This window comes from Typopeltis vanoorti, chromosome 6, assembly GCF_054136105.1.
Source record: "Typopeltis vanoorti isolate ZY-2024b chromosome 6, IOZ_Tvanoo_1.0, whole genome shotgun sequence".
Classification (NCBI taxonomy): domain Eukaryota; kingdom Metazoa; phylum Arthropoda; class Arachnida; order Uropygi; family Thelyphonidae; genus Typopeltis; species Typopeltis vanoorti.
The window spans coordinates 35,858,888-35,880,313 of NC_143554.1; the positions used below are offsets into that span (position 1 = coordinate 35,858,888).

The window sequence follows — 21,426 nt, forward strand, 5'->3', positions numbered from 1 at the left end:
GATGCCCAGATGGCTAGGTTCTTGTCTAAGCTGAGCTGTCGTTTGCTGAATCCCATTAAAGTGATGTTCTGAGATTAGGCATGAAAATTCTGCTTTTAATACTTTTATAAATATCTCTAGATTGGTTTTAATAGTGAAGGACTTAATGTTCATGCGATGGTTTGTGTTGTGCATTTCGTTTAAATGATGATCAGAGCAGCTTTCCTCTTCTTCGCATCTCCATTCAAAAACCCAGGGTAAAATAGTGTTATTTGCCACTGTCAGATCAATGAAGCTGCTTCCTCTGGTATTTTCAAATGATGGAATTTTACAGTCGTCATTTAGTATGTCTAGGGAATTTGATGCTAAGAACTCTTCCAAATTTTTACTTCTATCGTTTGTGCTTTCGTTAAACCATAAAACTAAATGGGCGTTGATATCTATTCCAAGAATTAGGCCATGGTTGATGGTAAAATCCTCGATGTTGCCAATTACATACATACTTGCAGCAAAAGTTTTAATTTCTCTGTGCGTAATTTCGATAAGTACTAAGTCTTCGTTGCTGTGCTGAGAAATTAATATTGCCTCGACTTCAGGGTTGACCTCGAGTATTGCAGCTCTCTTTCTTTCTGATCCTTTGGAAAATATTTTATAATTAGTTGGAAAGCCACATATATTGTTGTTGATGTTGTAGGGTCTTGTATTGATGCTAGTCCTATATTTTTTCTATTTATGATTTCTGTTAAGTTATTTACAGCCTTGATAGAGCATTGAAGATTTATTTGAAAGCATGTCAGAGAAATAATGTTGTTTCTGCTGGCTTTATTATTGCTTTCCATAATCTATGTTTTAAATTTTGAGCTGTCTATAGTAGTTGTATGTCGGACAAGCTTTGCTTAATGCCATGGGTTTGCAGTCGTTTTTGGGTTTGGCAATTTATTCAGTTCATCTCGAACTTATTTCGTGGACACTCGCTGAACTTATGTTCTTTAGAGCAGAATGGACAGGTGGTTTCCCCCCTTGCAGTCTCGTGTATGATGGTGGAATTTATTGTAGTTAAAGCACCTCAGAACGCTTACATAGTCTGCACAATGGCAAATTCTCCACAGCATTTTAACACTGGTTTTCAGCAATTTGGTACTCACTGTTGGATCAACTTCTATAATCAGGTTTCTCTTGTTCGTTTTTTGATTTGTAATGATTAATTTCTGTGTCATTTTTGTATCATCACTGAAGATTTCTTCGTTCTGCATGCAGATTGAGTCAGTTGCGTTGTTCGTATCAATTTCACTAGGAATGTCATATATGATTAGCCTTGGAAGATGTTACTGGGATTTGATGAGTATTAATAACGGAGAGTCTTAATTGAATTCAAAGAAAAGACCGACATAGATTTCGTTATGTAGCAAGTCTATGTCGGTCTTTTCTTTGGATTCAATTAAGACTCCTCCGTTATTAATGCTTTTCATTTTTGTGAATCCGATTTTGATTTTTCTCGGGTCTATTTTTTCTTTTATGATATTTTTGGTTTCTTCACAGTTTAGCTGAACTATCCATTTCACTATTAATTTATAGCAAGGATTGTTTTCAGATTCATCTTTATTTTTAGCATTGTTTTAACGACTTTGAATCCGATTTTGATTTTTCTCGGGTCTATTTTTTCTTTTATGATATTTTTGGTTTCTTCACAGTTTAGCTGAACTATCCATTTCACTATTAATTTATAGCAAGGATTGTTTTCAGATTCATCTTTATTTTTAGCATTGTTTTAACGACTTGCAAGTATAGCTGAGTAGGCTGAAATAAGTTAGCCTGTTTCTGGTTGTTTGTAGTAGTCTGTAGTTCTAGTGATACTTCAGTTTCATTTTTCATTTTATTGAACACCTTCGTTAGTTCGCTCATTGCAGTTAGTATGTCCTATTTTAAATAATTTCTTAGATTACCGCTTACTTTGGCAACATCACGCAGCAAATCGAGAGCTTTTTCGAACTCTAATTCATCCCGTGCCGTCATCTTAATATTACTGAAAGTTGTAGTATTATAACTTCCTATTGAACTGCTAAATTTTCTAAGGTACAAAGTTTAAGAAAATGCACTTACAGTTTTGTTGCTTGTTTATAGAAGTGACGCTTCCATGGAATTAGACTTCAGATGGTTGTTTCTTGTGACCTTTGTATCTCCCAGTGGCAGCAGTGGGGAGGAGGTGCTAGCCCTTGCTATAGCAGTTAATCCTATTATGAGCTGGACATTGTCTTTAAGGGTAGCTGAACAATAGATGCAATCTGACCAGCAGTATTCGGTCCATAAAGACAGAATAAAATTCACTCCTACGCGCTTAGAACTATGAAACTATGGGTAAATTTCATTGTTTGAAACAGCACCGTGCAAGCTTTCAGTCGGTACCAGATACATCCAGTTTTCTTGTTCGATACCGCACAAAATCAAGGTAAGAAGAGGAGCGATTCCAGCGTCCGAGCCAATTCGCGCGCGCGCGCGCGCGCGCGCGCGTGTGTGTGTGTGTGTGTGTGTGTGTGTGTGTGTGTGTGTGTGTGTGTGTGTGTGTGTGTGTGTGTGTGTGTGTGTGTGTGTGTGTGTGTGTGTGTGTGTGTGTGTGTGTGTGTGTGTGTGTGTGAACTGAAAATTTACAATACTGATTGTTTGATCAGAGCACCGAATATACACAGGCGAACTGGTTGTTCATGTAGCTAACTGTAAATCTCATTGCGTTTTCTGGTTATGATGAAACAACTTTTGTGAAAGGAATGCAACTGATTTTCATTGTATAATATCATTAAAATTTCCGAGGCTTAGTTTGATAAAGTTTGTTGTAGTTTGTTGTAGACTTGCTTATTTAAAGCGAATTCTATTTAGAAATCAACATGGAACCCAGTTATGTACTGACAACAAAAGCTGATTTTTTTTTGTTTGTAATTAAATACGACAAAAAAAAAGCTTATTCTTGTAATGCTGAACTATTTTCTGTTGTTCCCTATCTTTCAAAATTGGAATGTCTGAAATTCGTGTTTGTTCGAAAATATTGCCGATGAATTCAACATTGACTTGCTTAGGAAAATATATGCCTTGCTTGAAATCCGCAAGTTAATTTAATGAATTCTTTATCCATATATTTAACGTTTGGTTATTTTTATTATTTTTCTTTAAATGGTTTCTTTACTTAAAATATTTTCTTTGTAGATGAAAGTGGAAAGACGTTCCGGTTTTTGCCGAGTGGAGATGCACCACCACGTTACAGCATAATCAATTTTCAACGGAGTCCTGACAACACTTTTTTCTGGAGACCGGTGGGCACTTATTTGCGTAAGTAGTACTATTTTTGCTAACTTCTAATCGTATTCAGAATACATACACGCCGCTGTACGATGAAAACATCACTCGGCTCATGCTTCCATAAAAAAAAACTGCATAATCAGTTTTCAATCTGTCTTCATTTAAGTTGTCAGTACATAACTGGGTTTCCATGTTGATTTCTAAATAGAATTCGCCTTAAATAAGCAAACACGACTGTTAAATAGATATCTCTGTTTTCATTTTTGCGGAGTACCCCCCCTCCCCCACACATCAAACCTTGATGTAAGGGAAACTCATTTCGGAATAAATTTTTACGCGATGATCCCAAAATGATATTTTTCCAAGATATATTTACATCTTTTGCAGACAAGTACAGCGATGTTCGCATATCAAAAATTACAGTCAGGAAAAATGTCACACCCATCAATGGAACGCATACAGTTTATAAGACATTCTAAACTGCACATGTAATATTTTGTTTACTTTTACAGACATTATTAAGCTATTTAAACATTCAATAACGCATTTTTAATCTAGAAAGTTGAAATTATTGTAAGTATCGTATCATGCCGTATTTTTTATTTCTTTTATGCCACTTCAGTTCTCTAACAAACAAGGTTGTGTTTGCCTTGTAGGATAGCGTTTCGGCTCTTCAAGAAATAGGTCATGGGTTCGAATCTCTTTAAAAGGCATGGATCTTTGTGAATGTCTTTAGGTGAAAAATGAATTTCATCGAATGTGAGATCCCCAAACTGTTGGAAGCCTGAAATGACTAGAAAAAGTTCCCTGTTTGTTCTCTAGAGAGTAGGATTTCCAGTTATGTGAAAAAATAAACTTATAAATAATAAAGAAGAACAAAAAATTTAAGCCCTCCGCACCCACGTACTAATGCACTGTATGTTTATTATCTTTTACGTTATTAATAATAAAAGATCTCAACCTTGTTAAATTACTCGCCGTTAATCAAAATTATTCAATAAGCAACTTCACTAATCGCAGATTTATACATATATTCTACATTAAAAACAAAAATCATGCAGACATTCGCCTTAGCTAGTTATAAAAAGTTTTAGCTCAAGCATCAAACTTATGATAACAGATTTCGTTCCAGGTATATAGCCAGCAGAGCAGTGCGAAATTGTAAACAGGTCGCTATGGCTGGGATTTATGTAAAGTTGGAAATCAAATTGTCCAATCTGAACCAAAATGGTATTTCATCAACCAAATTTAGTAAAGCTGTCTTGTACTACAACATAAACAAAAGTATCTGGAAAATTTTAGGATTCAGCTTTTGGTTTAAGAAAAGAAAACTGCCACTGAGAGAACAGATCATAATGAGTTCTTATCTTTTCGTTGATTGAGAATGTGTCAAATCCTTTACGTGTGGTGATAAGTAGATACTTAACACTCCAATTTCATTGGAGTCTCAAGAGAAGCAGGCAACAGTCCCTGCTTTCTCAAGCCACGCAAAAAAAAAAAAAAAAAAAAAAAAAAAAAATACAACAAACTTTCCAGCATCTTAGACAAATTCAACGGACGCCTGTGAAACTTTAAACTAAGTTGGCAATCAGCATCATCGTCTTTGTTCTTTAATGAAATGTTTCTCAAGCTTTACAGGTTACGGCTCTCTTGGACAAACATATAACTCAGTTGCCCATTAGTCCCCACACCTCACTCTTTATCGACGTCATGTTTTACCACAAGCACACCAAAGTTTAAAATTGTGAAGTAGTTGTCATAACACACACACGCTTAATACTTTTCAGTGGAATTAAATCGGAGGGAAATTTATGATGGAATTTCTCTTCGCATTTCTCATACCAGGGAAACACAGTAGCTGATTTTATGTACCACTAGAGTGTTAAGATATACTGCAAGTGGCAAAATTAGTGCGCATATTGAAATTAGACAAATTATGTAAAATAATTTTTTAATTAATAGGATTTTATATATTGTGTTCTAAACCTGTATCTGAAAATGTGCAGACTAAGATAAAAAAAATAATAATTATTTCCAAATAAAATTCTCTCGCGGCCCACCAGGCAAACTACGAGGCCGCTAGTGGACTGCGGACCACACTTTGAGAAATGCTGCTTTAAAGCAATGTATTCAAAAAGGAATACATAAAATATTTATTTATCAAGATATACATACATCTAGGCAGAAATGCCTACAGAATGTTTCTGTTTTGAGAATATAGGAAGTTGCTTTGTAAAACACCGTCGAACTAGATCGTAAGATTTATTTTCAATCAGGTAACTGCACCTTCCAATGAATCGGCCTTCTCTATCAAGAATGACTAGAATCTATTTTTAGGCAGAAAGCTATTTTTAAGCATAAATAAACATATAAATGACAAACCTCTTATAATTATAACTTATAATTATCGGTTAAATCAAAGAAAAGAAATCTCATTTGTCTCTCGAACTGAATATTATCAAAGTTAGGGATAGAAAGGAATAAAAAAAAAATGTGGATTGTACACAGCGAATATTAAACTGTTATTTACTCACGATTGATTGTAGTAAATTTGGGGAATATTTTTGAGAGCCACGAATGAGCTTTGATGGAAAACTTTGACAGTATCTAAAAGTTATAATTCTGTACGAACTTCCTCTTCCTCTTCCATCCCCCTCATATGCTTCATTTTATTTTATTCGAGTAGAATATTTTCGTGACAGAACTGTGAGAAGAGACGTCAAACAGCTGCGTTAACAGAACTAACGCTTTTTTTTTTTATCATATACACATAAAAATATTTCTTAAGTTCACATACTTAACTTCTTTGAGCATGTCTCATACTGCTTTTCATTTTAAAAATGTTAAATATATTAACACAATTTTACAGCGCGATAGTTGTATTTCGAACAATGAAGCACTTCACGTTAAGCTTGACTCTGTTTTAAGCTAGGAATATGCAGCCTTACTTAAAGTAGAACATCTTTATTAGTTACATAAATCTAATCCATGCTTTACTCCTTAGAACTTATCTTCTGTTTGCTTTCTGGTGCTGGCAACTTTGCTGTCACTAACTCCTGCCGTACTAACCAATAATTTTGCTGACGCAGCGTTTAATTTCTTGCGTTCTGAAGTAGGCGAAGAAGGAGAACCCAGACTGGAACTCGACATCAATGCCATGAGGTTCAAGCACGAGGAACCATCTTTCCCGCGTTCCTACTGCAGCGAGCCCTGTCTTCCAGGACAAGCCAAACTACAGCTGGAGGGCGACACGTGTTGCTGGCTGTGCACCAATTGCTCCCTCTACCAATACCTTCCAGACGATTACCACTGTCGAGACTGTCCCCTGGGAACTTTGCCAAGTCAGACTAAAAGAACGTGTGTGCCTATTCCTGAAGCATACTTGAGCTACACCAATCCGTGGGCTATCGGTGCGATGGTATTTGCTGGACTTGGAATCTTGACTGCTTCATTTATTGCTCTTGTGTTTTGGGCTTACAGTGACACTCCTATTATTAAAGCTGCAGGTCGTGAACTTAGTTACCTTCTCTTAGCCGGAATTTTCCTGTCGTTTAGCATGACCTTCGCCATCGTTGCCAAGCCTACTACTTGGACATGTGGAATTACACGTTTCTTCTTAGGATTCTGTTATACGCTTTGCTATGCTGCCATCGTCACCAAGACCAACCGTATTGCCCGCATCTTTAGTCAAAGGCGACGTCGACCTTGTCACAAGCCTCGCTACACCAGTCCGAAATCACAGCTGGTAATTACCGCCTTGCTTGTCTCCGTAGAGGTCATTATTAGTACTACTTGGCTTCTGTACGACACGCCTGCAGTTGTCCACATGTATCCCACCCGAGAGGAAAACGTGCTCATCTGCCTTGGTTCTGATACGGCTTCCTACTTAGTTGGGCTCATTTATCCTTTCATCCTAATTGGTTTCTGCACGGTTTATGCCTTCAAGACACGTAAATGTCCAGATGGATTCAACGAAGCGCGCTACCTGACTTTCACCAACTATACCACGTGCGTGATCTGGTTGGCTTTCCTTCCACTTTTCGTGCTTAGTACCAGTAACGCCATCCGAGCAGTGACTTTAAGTTTCCTTCTCAGCCTTAGTGGAGGTGTTCAGTTAGCATGTCTGTTCATGCCCAAGGTGTATATAGCTCTTTTAAAGCCAGAGAAAAATACTAAAGAGAGTGTAATGTGTCATCACAACAGAAATTCTAGCCTGGCACACACATCTTCATCTCTGGGACCTTCAAACCCATCTATTTTAGTGAATGGAGGTAAGATACAGTTTTCACATTTATTCTTTACATTGCACTTATAACTATATTCGACGAAGTGAAACAACTGCTAATATGAATTTACTATTAAATTCTGATACAATAACTTAATGCAATATTTTTTCTCTGTAAATAAATTCAAATAATTCTTCCTGAAATTTGAGATGTGATGAAATATGAATCGGTAAAGTAGTGAAAAATTGAATTCATCGTTCATTCATTCACTTCAATCAGTTTTATTATTTAGAATGCTTATTTTTATCTTACAGATCTCAATTTATTATAATTCTCTTCCTTTGTTGTTGTGCAGCAACCATATCCGCCAATCGCTAGTTCAAGTTCTGTGTACTAAGTCACAAACACGTTATTATTATTATTATTATTATTTTGTCAGCAAACACATTATTACTGTAAATAACAAACACAATGTTCTATTAAAAGATACTTTTGACAGTGATATCGATGTGTTTTGCACGAAGATAGTAATGTTTCCTACATTCCTTTCCTCCAAGAAAGTTGTATGTTTTCTCGGATTGTCAGATCCTCGTACAATGAGATTTTTCCTCTACTATAATTTTGATCACTGATACACACTCATCCAAATAGCGCGGTCTTGAAGAAAACGCAGCTTTTGCTCTTGGATTGGAAAGACTTGTGTTTGAAACCTGCCTAGGACAAGAGGAAACTTTTACGGTAATATAGAGTTATTGTTTTTTTTTTCGACTAAAGATGATGACCTAGCCGATTTCATGAAGAAGTGGCAGACTTTTTTTTCTTTCCGGGAACTCAGATTTTTCATCCTCTAAAACAAACAAAGCAGCCAGAAAACACAAGATTAAACAGGCATAATATGCTTGCCTCATGTTAGTGGCTTCAGCTGTAATTTCAATAAAACCAAACCAATATTATCCATACGGAATCGCAGTTCATCTGCCGAGACCCAATTACCAAATGTTCTAATTCCTCCACATCATTAGTTGTGTTTCACAAAAACAATGGCGGTACTAGAGACAGCTGATATGGTTTTCTGGCAGCATCTCGTGTCTCGCTCTAACGGGGATGTGTGTCGAGTGTGTGTCGCATTTATTTATTTTTGGCGGGCGGGAGAGAGAGAGAGAGAGAGAGAGAGAGAGAGAGAGAGAGAGAGAGAGAGAGAGGCACTTTAAACAATTCGCATGCAATTCTCCATAATAATACGCGAATGTGAAGAACCTAATCATAACGAAGCGCTTCCAATGCTTCCATTACATTATATTAAGAGGGCAAACTCCCATGAGTTTGTCCTCTTCCATGAGTTACCTTCTCTTCCGAACTTGCCGCAGTGTCACCCATAAAAATGAAAGATATATTTTAATTGGTGGATCATTTCAGATACATAATATTTCTAAATCTTGAAAAAAAAAAAAATTAACAGATCATTGTATAACTTGCAATACTTCTTAAAATGGTGGGAATTTCTGGTTTTTCTCATACGTACAGTTTTTTTTTTTTTTAATCCCCGTTTTAAAAAGTGCCTGTACATCCATGCGGTAACGTTCATGATGCAGGCTGGTAGAAGTGTCGGGTTTATTACCGTTTTTTTTTGGTGTGTGTGTGTGTGTGTTTTATATTATGTGACTCTCACCCGAGAAAGGCCACTATACATTAGCACAGTGGGTCGGCTGAGGATTAGATAATTCAGAAACTTTGTTCTGGACCAAACATATGCTTCAAGCTACTTCAAGCATCCTATAAGCAGGATGGCACATTCTGGGCGAAGATGATTTTTTTTTTAATTAGTTTTTTTATTAAATTAATTTTTTTAAATTGACTGACATTTTGCATGACTAACTGTGGAAGTCTTTGCCGCTTGCACCAAGATGTCACATGGAAAACAATAAAAAAAGAAAACCCTTGATTAACTTTATATTTTGGGTGCAGAGGCCCATGTGGATCTGTACACGAATTGGCGTATGAATGTATTCCCATTACGTGAAGAGTTCGAATAAGAATGTAAAATTTTAATGAGGAGGAGGCGGGTGGACTTGAGTTTATCACTGTGTGTGTGTGTGTGTGTGTGTGTGTGTGTGTGTGTGTGTGTGTGTGTGTGTGTGTGTGTGTGTGCGTGCGTGCGTGTGTGCGTGCGTGCGCGTGTGTGTATGTACGCGCTCGCACACACACACACACACACACATACACTTCCCTTAATGCATAACATTATACATGTCAGCAAGGAGATGTGCTTTGCATTATGGGATACTGAGGCAAGTGATGAGAAGTTATACTACCTTTGCCACGAGTTGCCCCAGTCCTGAAAATACTTCAGGTGCTAACTTTGTTTGCTTACACTTGGATAATGGATTAAACCAAGTATATAATTTCTTGGTATCTTTAATTTATAATATAACCAAGTGAAAAACTTTCAACAGCAACTAATGTTCTTATCAGGGTTGGCAATAGATCCTTTTATTATATTTTTTCCCCTCAGACATTAATTAAAACTGGCACATATCTTAAAAGTTTGCTGGATGTTCCAGAAACTTTTTTTTTTAATGGCGCAAAGACATCAAAGGTCATACTGCGCCAGGACCAGCAGTGCATATGGTAAGCGGGACAATCACAAACATCCATGCCCTTGACGAGATTCAGACCAGCAGTGTCTTGGCTGGAGAGTCGATAGGCTAACCACTCGGCCAACCAGGCCAGCGGTTAACTGTATCATCATAACAATTATTAAAATAAATAACTTATTTTATTATTACTCTGTGTTAATAATATTAATACACTGTAAGACACCCGCATGATTTATTACATGTTGTCATAGAAATTTTTATTTTGATGACAAGATGTAGAAATTAGAATAACAATTCCGCTGGAAGGAATTGAAATTCAGTATTTACAATCGCCATGAAGATTTGTCGAGCAACTGGACAAATCTTTAATTTTAGTTTCAATTAGAAATCATTGGAATTTATATTAGCCACATTGAACAACACAAACTTATATGTCTTTCAATACATAAGGCAAAATAATAAGTAATTTTATAAAATTACTTATTGTTTTGGACAATAGTGTAAGAAGTAAGAAGACAATAAGAAGACTATTGTCTTTCCTCTATTTTTTTTTTAAAGTGTCACCTTCGATAGACATTTGGAAATAATGTATACTATTACAAACATCATTATAGTTCTCGAAAAGACTTCTGTTATTATCTTTGTGACAAAATTTACCTTATTTACATCCAGAAATTTCAGTATATTGCGGGAAAACTCCAAACCGAAAATTTATACCTTAATAGTTTCAAACTCTATATATATTTTAAACTTGAGTCTTACTTTAACATTATGATCAATAATAAAACAGATTAAAAACACAGTTATTGGAACTTAATTTTTATGTAAAATAATAATAATAGCAAGACGTAAGTTCAAAATACAGACAGTTTAATACACTGCTCAAAATAATTAAGGGATATTTTAGTTTCTGTCGGATAGTTATAAATTTCTGCAAATAATTATAACTATTGGGTACTTTACACATGAATAAATATTTATTACTTATGGATAAGGTGATTGATGGTCTCCATTAACAGCCAAAACAGCGGTACATCTAGATTGCATGGACCGGATAAGATGATCAAACAGTTCTTGTGGGATACTTCCCCACTCTTCTGTGAAAGCAATTTCGAGCCCTTGAAGCGATCGTGGTGGCACCATTCGAGCAAAAACGGGCCTACCTAAAGCATCCCAGGCATGTTCGATTGGATTACAATCCGGTGAACAGGCAGGCCAGTCCATTCGTTTAATATCTTCTTCCTCAAACCACTCTTATCAAATTTGCACGGTGTGGACGAGCATTGTCATCCAATAAAAATGAATTCTTGACCAATTGCAGCAGCATATGGACGAACTATAAGTCCCAAAATCTATCGCGATACCTTTGAGCTCTTAAGGAACGTTTCTCATAAAATAGAGATCAGTCCACCTTGATGTTGTGGTCTTTCACAAACAAACTGTCGATTATTTCTTGTTCCACTTTCACGCCATATCAAGATACGTCGGTTATCTGGTTGCAGACTGAACCTGAACTCGTCACTAAAAAGTACACGAGCGAGCCCAATCCTCATTTGTCCAATTGCGGTGTTTCCTGTCCCAAATTCATCGGGCTCTTTTGTGATTTGCAGTGACGTGGAATGCAAATCATTGGTCTTCGAGCATATAAATCTATGACATGAAGATGATTTCGTACTGTCGGTGTCGATACCAGCCTCCCTGTTGCTGTGACAGGTTAGTTTCGAAGTTATGTTGCGTTAAATGTTGGATTTCTTCTGGAAAGTAATGACAAATACTGATCGTCTCTTGGAGCTGTTGATTATGGCGACCTTGACTTGTCTTCGGCAAACATTTCCTGTCTCCAGAAAGCGATTCCAAAGTAGCAAAATTACGCTTTGAGATACACGACACACTTGAGCGACAACTTGCTGCGTTTGTCCATCTTCTAATCGACCAATGGCTCTCTAAGCCATGGGTTCTGGGATATCATGTTGTTCTGCTATTTTTAGCAAAATAATGGGTGGTAGGTGACATAAGTTTACAATTGAAGTGATAATTATGCACTGTGGAAGTGAGCGCAACAAGCCACGCTTTTATACTCCCCCCCCCCTCCACATGCTAATATAGCTAAGAAACGTTTCGACAAGTCTTAACATGATTTTGTACGCAGTTGCGTGTTCTACACTGTTGTATATTAAGAATATTTTAAAATAAATGTGTTACATTTGTAAATTATTTTTATAACTTTATAATTTTTAAAGACCAAAATTGTTTTCAGCAGTATATATAGGTAAAAAGTAAGTTTAAAATACAGACAGTTTAATATATAGGTAAAAAGTAAGTTTAAACTTACGTCTTATTAGGACTACGTAGTTCCACTACATGGTCATAACGAACACAGTGATGAAGCAAATAATTAAATTATCAAAATAATAAGTCAGCTGTCAATCAGAATTGCCAACTAAAACTTTTCATGTGACACTAGAATCACAACAACAACAAATGTAAATACAAACATCTAAATATTCTTAATCTTGAAATAATTAAACATTAAAAAAGTTACATCTAAGAAATTTATTACATAAATGATATTATTGTCTGACCCAGTTCAATAACTTATCGCAGGACTTTACTCGTTTACATGCAAATCATCGTCTGCATACTTAATATTTCCTCTAAGACTGCGCCATCTACTGTCTACTAATAATATATTTTTGTCTGTTAATTGTTCTTGGTACACAATATGAAAAACCTGAGTTTCCGAGAAAAACAAACAACATTGATACATCCGTCAAAATCAGCTAATTCTCTTTCATGGGAAACGTTCAGTTTAAATGTTTCCTCGTGATTTGATTGGATTTTCAAATGTTTATGCTTCTGTTATTATTTATTCCACTTCAGTATTCAGTTTTTCAATTACTTTTTTATGTTAAATTTCCATAATAGCAAGTATTTGTTAATAAATCCTTTGATCTATCTTTTTTGGAAGACTGAAGTTGGTCTCTGTTATGTGTTGACTGAATATGACTGTATACGGTTAACGCTGTTTACAGCTATACCTCGATAGTTCGGAAGGTTGATCCTATCAGTTATAGATGCATTATTGCTTGTAGTGAAGTGCGTTAAATTCTTTCTTCGCTCTATATGAAGATTCTGAACACCAACAATATTACTTTTGTGGTAATTAGGTTATTTTTTTCTCGGTTATTATCCTTGTTTTATATCAATATCCTGTCGCCTGCTACAACCCATATGCATTTTCCAGAACAAGTATCATTCACATGTCTGATGCAGGGCTTTTCTCATATTTTGGCGCTACACAATACCTGATCAGCTAACCAGTCTTACACCGGAAGCAAGAACTTGTCCTGCACGGATCAGAACTATGCCCATATATATCTAGTCTATACATATATATAAATATATCATAAATCCTCTAACGCCATTAAAATCCACTAAAAGATGAGGTGACCAAATAAATCGCTTTCATCAATATCGAAAATTATGCAGCACCCAATTATTAATGATTTCACTTGGCATCACTCGTCTGTAATTTAATACATCTGTTTTGCTTTCACTCTTATGAACCTTGTCCTTTTTCAATTCATTCAGTCTGGCAACTAGCAAGACTCGTTAAACAACCTAGTCAATGGCATAACAATTACTTAACAAATTCTCTACAACACACGTGGCAAAATGCTATCCAGTTCACCACCTTATTCATATCAAGATACTTAACAGCTCAGAGACTTGCACGCCATTCAACTTAAAGGGACTGAGTTGAGGATTGGTCCGTCAACTTTCTGTTTCCTTAGAACAATATCTTTCCCATCGGTATGGGAAATTTTAACAAACCATTAAATAGTTCCACTGCAACTTCTGCTTTGGTCATCACTCCTACACGAATTCCATTCGGCTTAGTTATCATAGTCATTCTTTCTCTAGCTAGCTAAATGACGGGAAAAAAAGTATCCACCAATTTTTCATAGCTGGTTTGGCTAGTCTCATCTCATATTCTAACTTTCCTTTCTTATTGTAACTGTAACTCTTCTATTCTGCACTTTGTAAGCTTCGTGTAACTGTTCACTCCAAGGTTATATTTTAATATAACCTCCAAGGTTATAATATCTTCTCCTGTAATTCTTGTTTAATCTCTTTATTCATTCATTTGAAACTTACTATGGTTATCCTTTTGGACTTAGGCATACAAGTTATTATTGCCATTATCAAATAACTAAATTTCTTGACTATCTAGCACACTTTATTAATTTATTTTCTTTGAACTTCCTTTCCCCACGGAACTGCTTCAAACTGCTTTCTCAGCTTTTATAATCATCTTCTGCCCTGTAGACGCCATAACTCATCTTATTCCAAATACGTTTGCATGCCATCGCAACTCTCAGGTCAGAACTATATGATTACTATCACTAAGAAAGTATTTATCTAGTCCAAATGTGGGGGCCCATGGCTTGAAATCGTGGGGATGCTGCAACTTTCGAAATATACATACACACTGTAAGTACAGTGCATACGTGTTTGGATAAAATATCAAAATTATGGAAAAAATTTTTAAAAAATTAAACATGAAAAAATATTGTTTATGACCGATAAAATTATACAGCTTGGTATAATTCAAAATTACTTTAAAATAAAATCCATTATCATAACCATAAAAACTATAACAAATGCTATGTCTTTAATTGTAATGTCCAAATATTTAAAGAGACGGAGTAAACACGATAAGCACTACAAACACTCTACTACTGGCGGAAACTGCATATAAACAACAGTGGAACTGCGCGACGGACAGTGCCGCATTACACTAATAGCTGGCATCTCACTATGACGTGCATATGCTTGCGTGCGTAGCAATATGACACTGTGGTAAACACAGTGCTGCTAGCGTCCTTCGCCCTCCTAAGTGCTACAACATGGATTTTTATTATTTTTTATACAAAATAAGAGAATTGTATAGGATTGTTGATGATAAAATTAAATATTACAAGCAAATATAAATAAATTAATAAATATATTATTTTTACGGCTATTTTTGCCTGTCTTCGTTTAGGAGTGTCCCTTATTTTAAATACATTGGCTCTTTACTCAAGAATTCTTAGGGTATTATAAGTGTATTTTAAAGGTAAATATATGCAGATTAATAGAGGAAGAAATTTTGTACATACCTTGTTTGGAAGTTAGGATGTCTTCTTTCTCCATACTTCTGCTGTTTGCTGTTTAAAAAAAACGGGGGGGGGGGGTCGGAAACGTGGAGTGGGGGTGATAAATTAGAAAACCCGGGTTTTTTTTTTAAATAATATATATACATATTTATACATTATTATATTTAAGAGCACTTTTTTGGGAAGGGGAAGGGTTATATGGGAAACTGGGGCGGGGGAGATATATATTAATAAATATATTTATATATTGAGAAAAATGGGGGGGGGGGCTGCAGTTCTGCAGTGCCTATGCACAAGCCGCCCTTGATCATCGACGTTATTTACTAACTGATCTTCTTAATCCCGAATTCCCCCCCCCCATCACAAACAATATGTAAACTCATAATAAATAAAAATAACTCAAAAATTCTACATTATGATAATCCTTTTAGCTCTATCACTTATTTGACTGAACATTTCTTTCTCCTCACCCTCATTATTTAGGTCTGTAACAAACATAAACTAAATACCTTCCCCCGTACCGTCTATTTCACATTAAACACTTTCAAAACCAATCTCACTACAATCTGTCAACCATATTATCCAGAGTAGCTGAGGTTGGACTACAAGAAACAGGTCCGTAAATTCTTCTCTCTTATTCTTTATGCTTCTGACATTTGTGTACGCACGAGCAGAGGAGAGTATTTTTGGACTTTGTCCCGTCTGATATCCACGCATTGCCATTAAACAAAAATTTATGTAAATACTTACTCCCATAAGTATTTAAATGCACTCCGTCTTTTCCTTACAATTCTTTTTTCTCCCATGAGGCTCATCCCATAATCCATATAATCGAACCCTACACTCCACACATTCTGGCCACCGTTTTATAGATAATCATCATCATCATCATCATAAATTCATTATATTTTCAATTCCCCACTATCATATTTTGGCAGTACACTCCCTTTCCTAGTACTTTTATTCTTCCATCTCACCGTCTCCCTTATTTTCTTTTATTACCACACAAAATAAAATCATTTGATTTGGAGATCTGCTGTTACTTTTTATTAATTTTCCTTTTTTCTGTTACTTTTCTCGATTCCTGGTAAGATCTGAGTCTGTTGTTTTGCAAGTTTCCAGCAAAAGGCAGCAAAGAAAGGCCAGAGAGTATAGGAAGAGAAGCCCAGGACTCCAAATCTTCGACAGAAGTTTGCAAACTAAATCAGAATGATCAGAGTTGGGTGAACATAATCTTTGGTGCAAACCTCCGCTCTTCACTGGCCAAAGGAATGGATATAAGAATATGTGGGTACTCAAGTACTGATAATGTTTCCTTTACTTGCACTATTGAACTACCTAGCGGATAGCAGGAAGAAAGCTGCATATGAGAGGGTGAGAAGAGTGGTGAATACATGTCTACGCAGGGAAAAGCGGAAGTATCTTAATGAGAAAGTGGCTAGTATAGAGAGAAATAGAGAGACGAATAATGGACGGGAGATGTACCGGACGATCAGAGCCATGCGAGGTGCCCAGACACAAGCGGCAACCATAAAAGATGAGAGTGGAAATCTATTAACAAACTCAAAAGATGCTCTCGCTCGGTGGCGTAGATATTTCGCGAATTTGCTGAATGCCAATGCTGGAACGTCAATATCAGAGGATTATACTCCTTATCAAACTGCTGAACCATTTATTGAAGAGCCGATATTTACTGAGATTACTCGTGCTATCCGCATGCTGAAAAATAATAAGGCTCCAGGAGTGGACTGCATACCGGCGAAACTCCTGAAGAATGGTGGGGACGTCCTGCTGGAGCAGCTGCACCGGCTCATCTTGATGATCTGGCGAGAAGAACGACTGCCGGACGAGTGGAAGGAGTCGCTGATCACCCCAGTATATAAGAAAGGAGATAAGGCTCAATGCGGAAACTATAGGGGCATCTCACGCTGTCGACTGGCTACAAGGTGCTGTCTAACATCATGCTAATGCGCCTCACACCATATGCAGAAGAGTCCCTTGGTGGCTACCAGACGGGCTTCAGGAGGAACCTTCTACAATAGACCAACTCTTCACACTGCGCCAAGTTTTGGAAACGTGCTGGGAATATAACCGGGAAGTTCATAATATTTTCATACACTTTTCTAAAGCCTATGACTCAATAATACGCCCAAAAATATGGCAGGTGTTAGAAGAGCTGGGAATTCCTCGAAAACTCCGAAAAATGGTGCAGGTGTGCGTAGCTGGTTCGAGAGCAAGAGTGAAAGCAGAAGGTGACCTGTCGTACCCGTTTCAAGTACAGACCGGTGTGAAGCAGGGTGATGGGCTTTCTCCGATTCTCTTCAATCTAGTGTTGGAAAAAGTAATTGGAAACACACAGCAAGTGGTAGGTGGAGTCGACATGGGGGGTGCAAGTTAGGATTCTTGGCTACGAGGACGACCTGAACGTCATGGCGCATCAACGGGACGACGCAGTGGCATTGGTTACTGCTATTGAAGAAGCTGCAGAAGAAATTGGCCTGAAGATAAATGCCGAGAAGACAAAATACCTTTTTATGAGTCTCCATGCTGCTCAAGATCCAGATGGAGCTGCACAGTTTGAGAGGGTGAAGGTATTTAGGTACTTGGGTTCTTTCGTGACTGAAGACAACAAAGTTGAGGCTGATGTCCAGAGTCGGGTAAATGCTGCGAATGTAGCCTATTATCGGGTGCGTCCCCTTTTCGCCTCGCGCTTGCTGTCTTGGACTACAAAGGTGGGACTATATAAGACTTTGATCAGGCCTGTTCTCCTCTACGGCGCTGAAGCGTGGACTCTCACAACGAGACAAGCCGATCACCTGAGAGTATTCGAGAACAAGATGCTACGACGACTCTTGTCTACAATGGACCGCCTCATCCAGACTCCGTCTGCCATGACCCCTCCATAGATACGGAGTCTGGAGGAGGCGGTCCAATGCTGCCATACACGCTTTATACAACTCGGCAGACGTCTTGATGGAGCTGCGAGCCTGGCGTTTTCAGTGGCTGGGGGAACCTGTACCGTATGTGCCCCGAAAGGACTGTGAGACAAGTATAGGAGGCTCAACCCCGATCAGGGAGGCCGCCAGGGAGACCGAGAAGGAGATGGGCGGATCAGGAGAAGGAAGACCTGCAGGCTGTCGGACTGGAGACCAGAACGTGGCGAACAGTCGCAGAGGACCGTGCCTAGTGGCGACATGTGCTTGAGGCCAAAAGTCCCTCCGGGCTGATAGCGCCTGGCTAATGTATAAAATTACTTTCACAGCATCAATGCCTTCCAAATATACCCTGAAGACAAATTTTTAATTACATCTCGTGATTTACCTAGATATTAGTACCAAAAGGAGGTGAAGAAAGTGGCAGTTCTAATAGTGAGGTCATAAGGCAGATGCGCTCACTTCGCAACTTGACAAAGGAATCGATCATAAATATCTATTTAGTCAATTTTGAGAAGTCTCTCCCAAATTTCTTATCACCCGAGCTCAGCTATTTTGAAACATCGGCATCCGGAGAGGTGGGAGGCATATGATTTAACCAAAGATCAGCGATCGGCAGCCTGAGGCTGCGAATATAAAGAAATTACTAATTCACTAAAATCATCAGTTACATCGCTAACAACGTTCTTGGCATTTAGTGACCATCCTAGTTCTTTAATATTTTGGCGAAATTTGATCATCTTTGCGACCCTGCCAATTTCCGCCACTCCCTTGTGCATGATCTTCCACCTTAAGTATCTGTAGTTTTCAAGATTTCTAATAACTGATCTTGGGATACACTGGCTTCACCGCGATACATAAAATATATAACAACTTTTAAATTTTCATATCCTTTATCACTCATAATTACCTGTAATTACGAGAGATATAGTCTGAAAAAATGAACTTCACGCTGAGTAGGCTATATTTATTAGTTGTTAAACTTAATCCTTCATTTGCTATTAAGAGGAGTGGTCTGAAATGTTTTTGGCCTAACAATGAAAAAACGAATTTATAATTTCAAAATTATTTTTATTTTTCAACATAATCTCCCTTAAGACTAATACATTTATTCCAGCGATACTCCGGCGCCATTATCCCGTCCTTGTAGTGGTTCTCAGTAAGATCTGCAAAATACCCCTCTACAGCTGCAACCACCTCTTGATTCGAAGAAAAATGCTGACCACCGAGGAAGATTTTTAGTTTTGGGAAGAGACCGAAGTCAGAGGGAGCCAAATCTAGGGAATAGGGAGGGGGATGTTCCAACAATTCATAGTGAAGATCCCTTAATTTTGCTATTGCCAAAACACCTTTGTGGACAGGTGCATTTTCCTGATAAAAGATTATTTTTTTCTTCTGCAAACCGGGTCTTTTCTTACAAATTTTTTCGTCTAGTCTGGTTATAAGATCAAAATAATACTTCCCGGTTATTGTTTTACCCTTTTCAAGAAAATTAATAAACAAGATGCCTTTAGCATCCCAAAACACCGATGCCATGAACCGACTTTGTCTTCTTTGGCGCTGAACAACCGGCTTCTGTCCACTGTTTTGACTGCTGTTTGGATTCTGTTGTGTAATGGTGAATCCGAGTTTCATCCATAATAATAAATCGACGCACAAAATCAGTTTTATTCTTGTTAAAACGCTCCAAGAAAAACGAACTCGATTTTCATGCGAGTTCGTTTTTGATCTAATGTGAGCAAGCGCGGCACCCATCTTCCGCAAAGCTTTTTCATTTGAAATTCTTCATGCAAAATATATACTACACGTTCTTTTGAAATGCATATAGTCTCAGCAGTTTCACGCACTTTGACTCGCCAGTCATCCAATACCATATCGTGCACTTGATCAATGATTTCTGGTGTTGTTACACTTTTTGGACGTCCTTCACGTGGATCACTTCAAGGCTGGTATGGCCACGCTTAAACTCGGCACCCATTTCTTAATTGTCGAAAACGAAGGAGAAGAGTGCCCATAAACTTTTATGAACTTCGAATGAATTTCTTTTGGCGTTAAAACTTTTACAAGGAATTTTATAACCGCGCGATACTCAATTTTATCCATTTCAAGGGATACAGACAACACGTTTGAATGACTTGCAATTTCACATGGATGCTTATGACAGATGTACCAACTTAGACTACGTATACGACTAGGTTGCACTGATGATTGTTGTTTTTTAATAATTAACAACATAAATAAATTGACCATTAACAGCTATTCAAATCTATTAAGCATTCGTATGTATTATTATAAATATCCACAGATAGTGAGATTAGGCTAAACCACCATTTAATATTTACAGACAGTGCTGGTATACCAAATGCATATCAAAAATACTTAATTCAAAAATATGTATACGTCACTCCTTAAACATTATCTAACTGGGAATTACTCAATTATAAAAAATAAAAACGTTTAAATATCATTGGTTTCAAGTAGCCTTTCAAAAACTCGATTGATCAATAGTATTATTGATAATATCGATTGATCAAAATTTTTCGAAATTAATAATTAATGATTCGAAATTATCAATAGTATTGATAATTTCGAAGTTAATATGAAAATTATGAATTAATTTTTTATAGAAGAAACATTTATTGGGGTGGTAATCGTTGAGTTTCTTAGTCGAAGATTACCATCCTAATAACATTTCATGGACATATGTTCAGAAAAAATTCATCAATGATAATGTTCTTCATGTGTGATAAATTTTGATTTTAGTAAAATATCGAAATTTCTGATACATGTAAACGCCAATAACATTTGTAGTTATTGGATGTTCATAATACCAACAAATGAACTTGTTTTTTTCGTAATTTCTTATACTCTGTGCTTTAAACTGTTAGTTCTCTTTATCCCTGAAGATGTTAGTCTGGCGACTAACGAAACTTGTCGGGTTCGGGTTTGTTTTTTAGTACTTGTTTAGTTTCAAAAACCAGTTTGATCACAAAACCGGAATAATTCAATTGAACATTTCTAGTTTTTTTATTAAAATTGATTTTTATTGTTTAATTTTGTTATTGCATTATAGTTAAAATGTTATCTATCATAATCATCCTGTACACCACCCTAAGGGTATATATCAGGAATTTGATGATGATGATGATGATGATGGAAAAAATGTTTCAACGCATGGATCATTAAACGATTCTTTAGAGTTTAGGGCCGTTTTTATCTAATTTTTTTTTTCGAAGTTGTTTTT

The 21,426-nt window shown here is 36.9% G+C and overlaps 1 protein-coding gene across 5 annotated transcripts in view; it reads left to right on the forward strand.

The window, feature by feature from the left end:
- Window positions 1-21,426, forward strand: part of LOC150105382 (metabotropic glutamate receptor 3-like) — a 144,796-nt gene that overhangs the window by 112,238 nt on the left and 11,132 nt on the right. For 3 of the 5 annotated variants that reach the window (XM_090394119.1, XM_090394120.1, XM_090394118.1), the window contains exons 7-8: window positions 3,175-3,297; window positions 6,381-7,538. In XM_090394119.1, coding sequence (XP_090250245.1) covers window positions 3,175-3,297; window positions 6,381-7,538 — 1,281 coding nt within the window. The remainder of the gene's footprint in view (window positions 1-3,174; window positions 3,298-6,380; window positions 7,539-21,426) is intronic. The other 2 variants (XM_090394121.1, XM_090394122.1) reach the window with 2 other exon arrangements.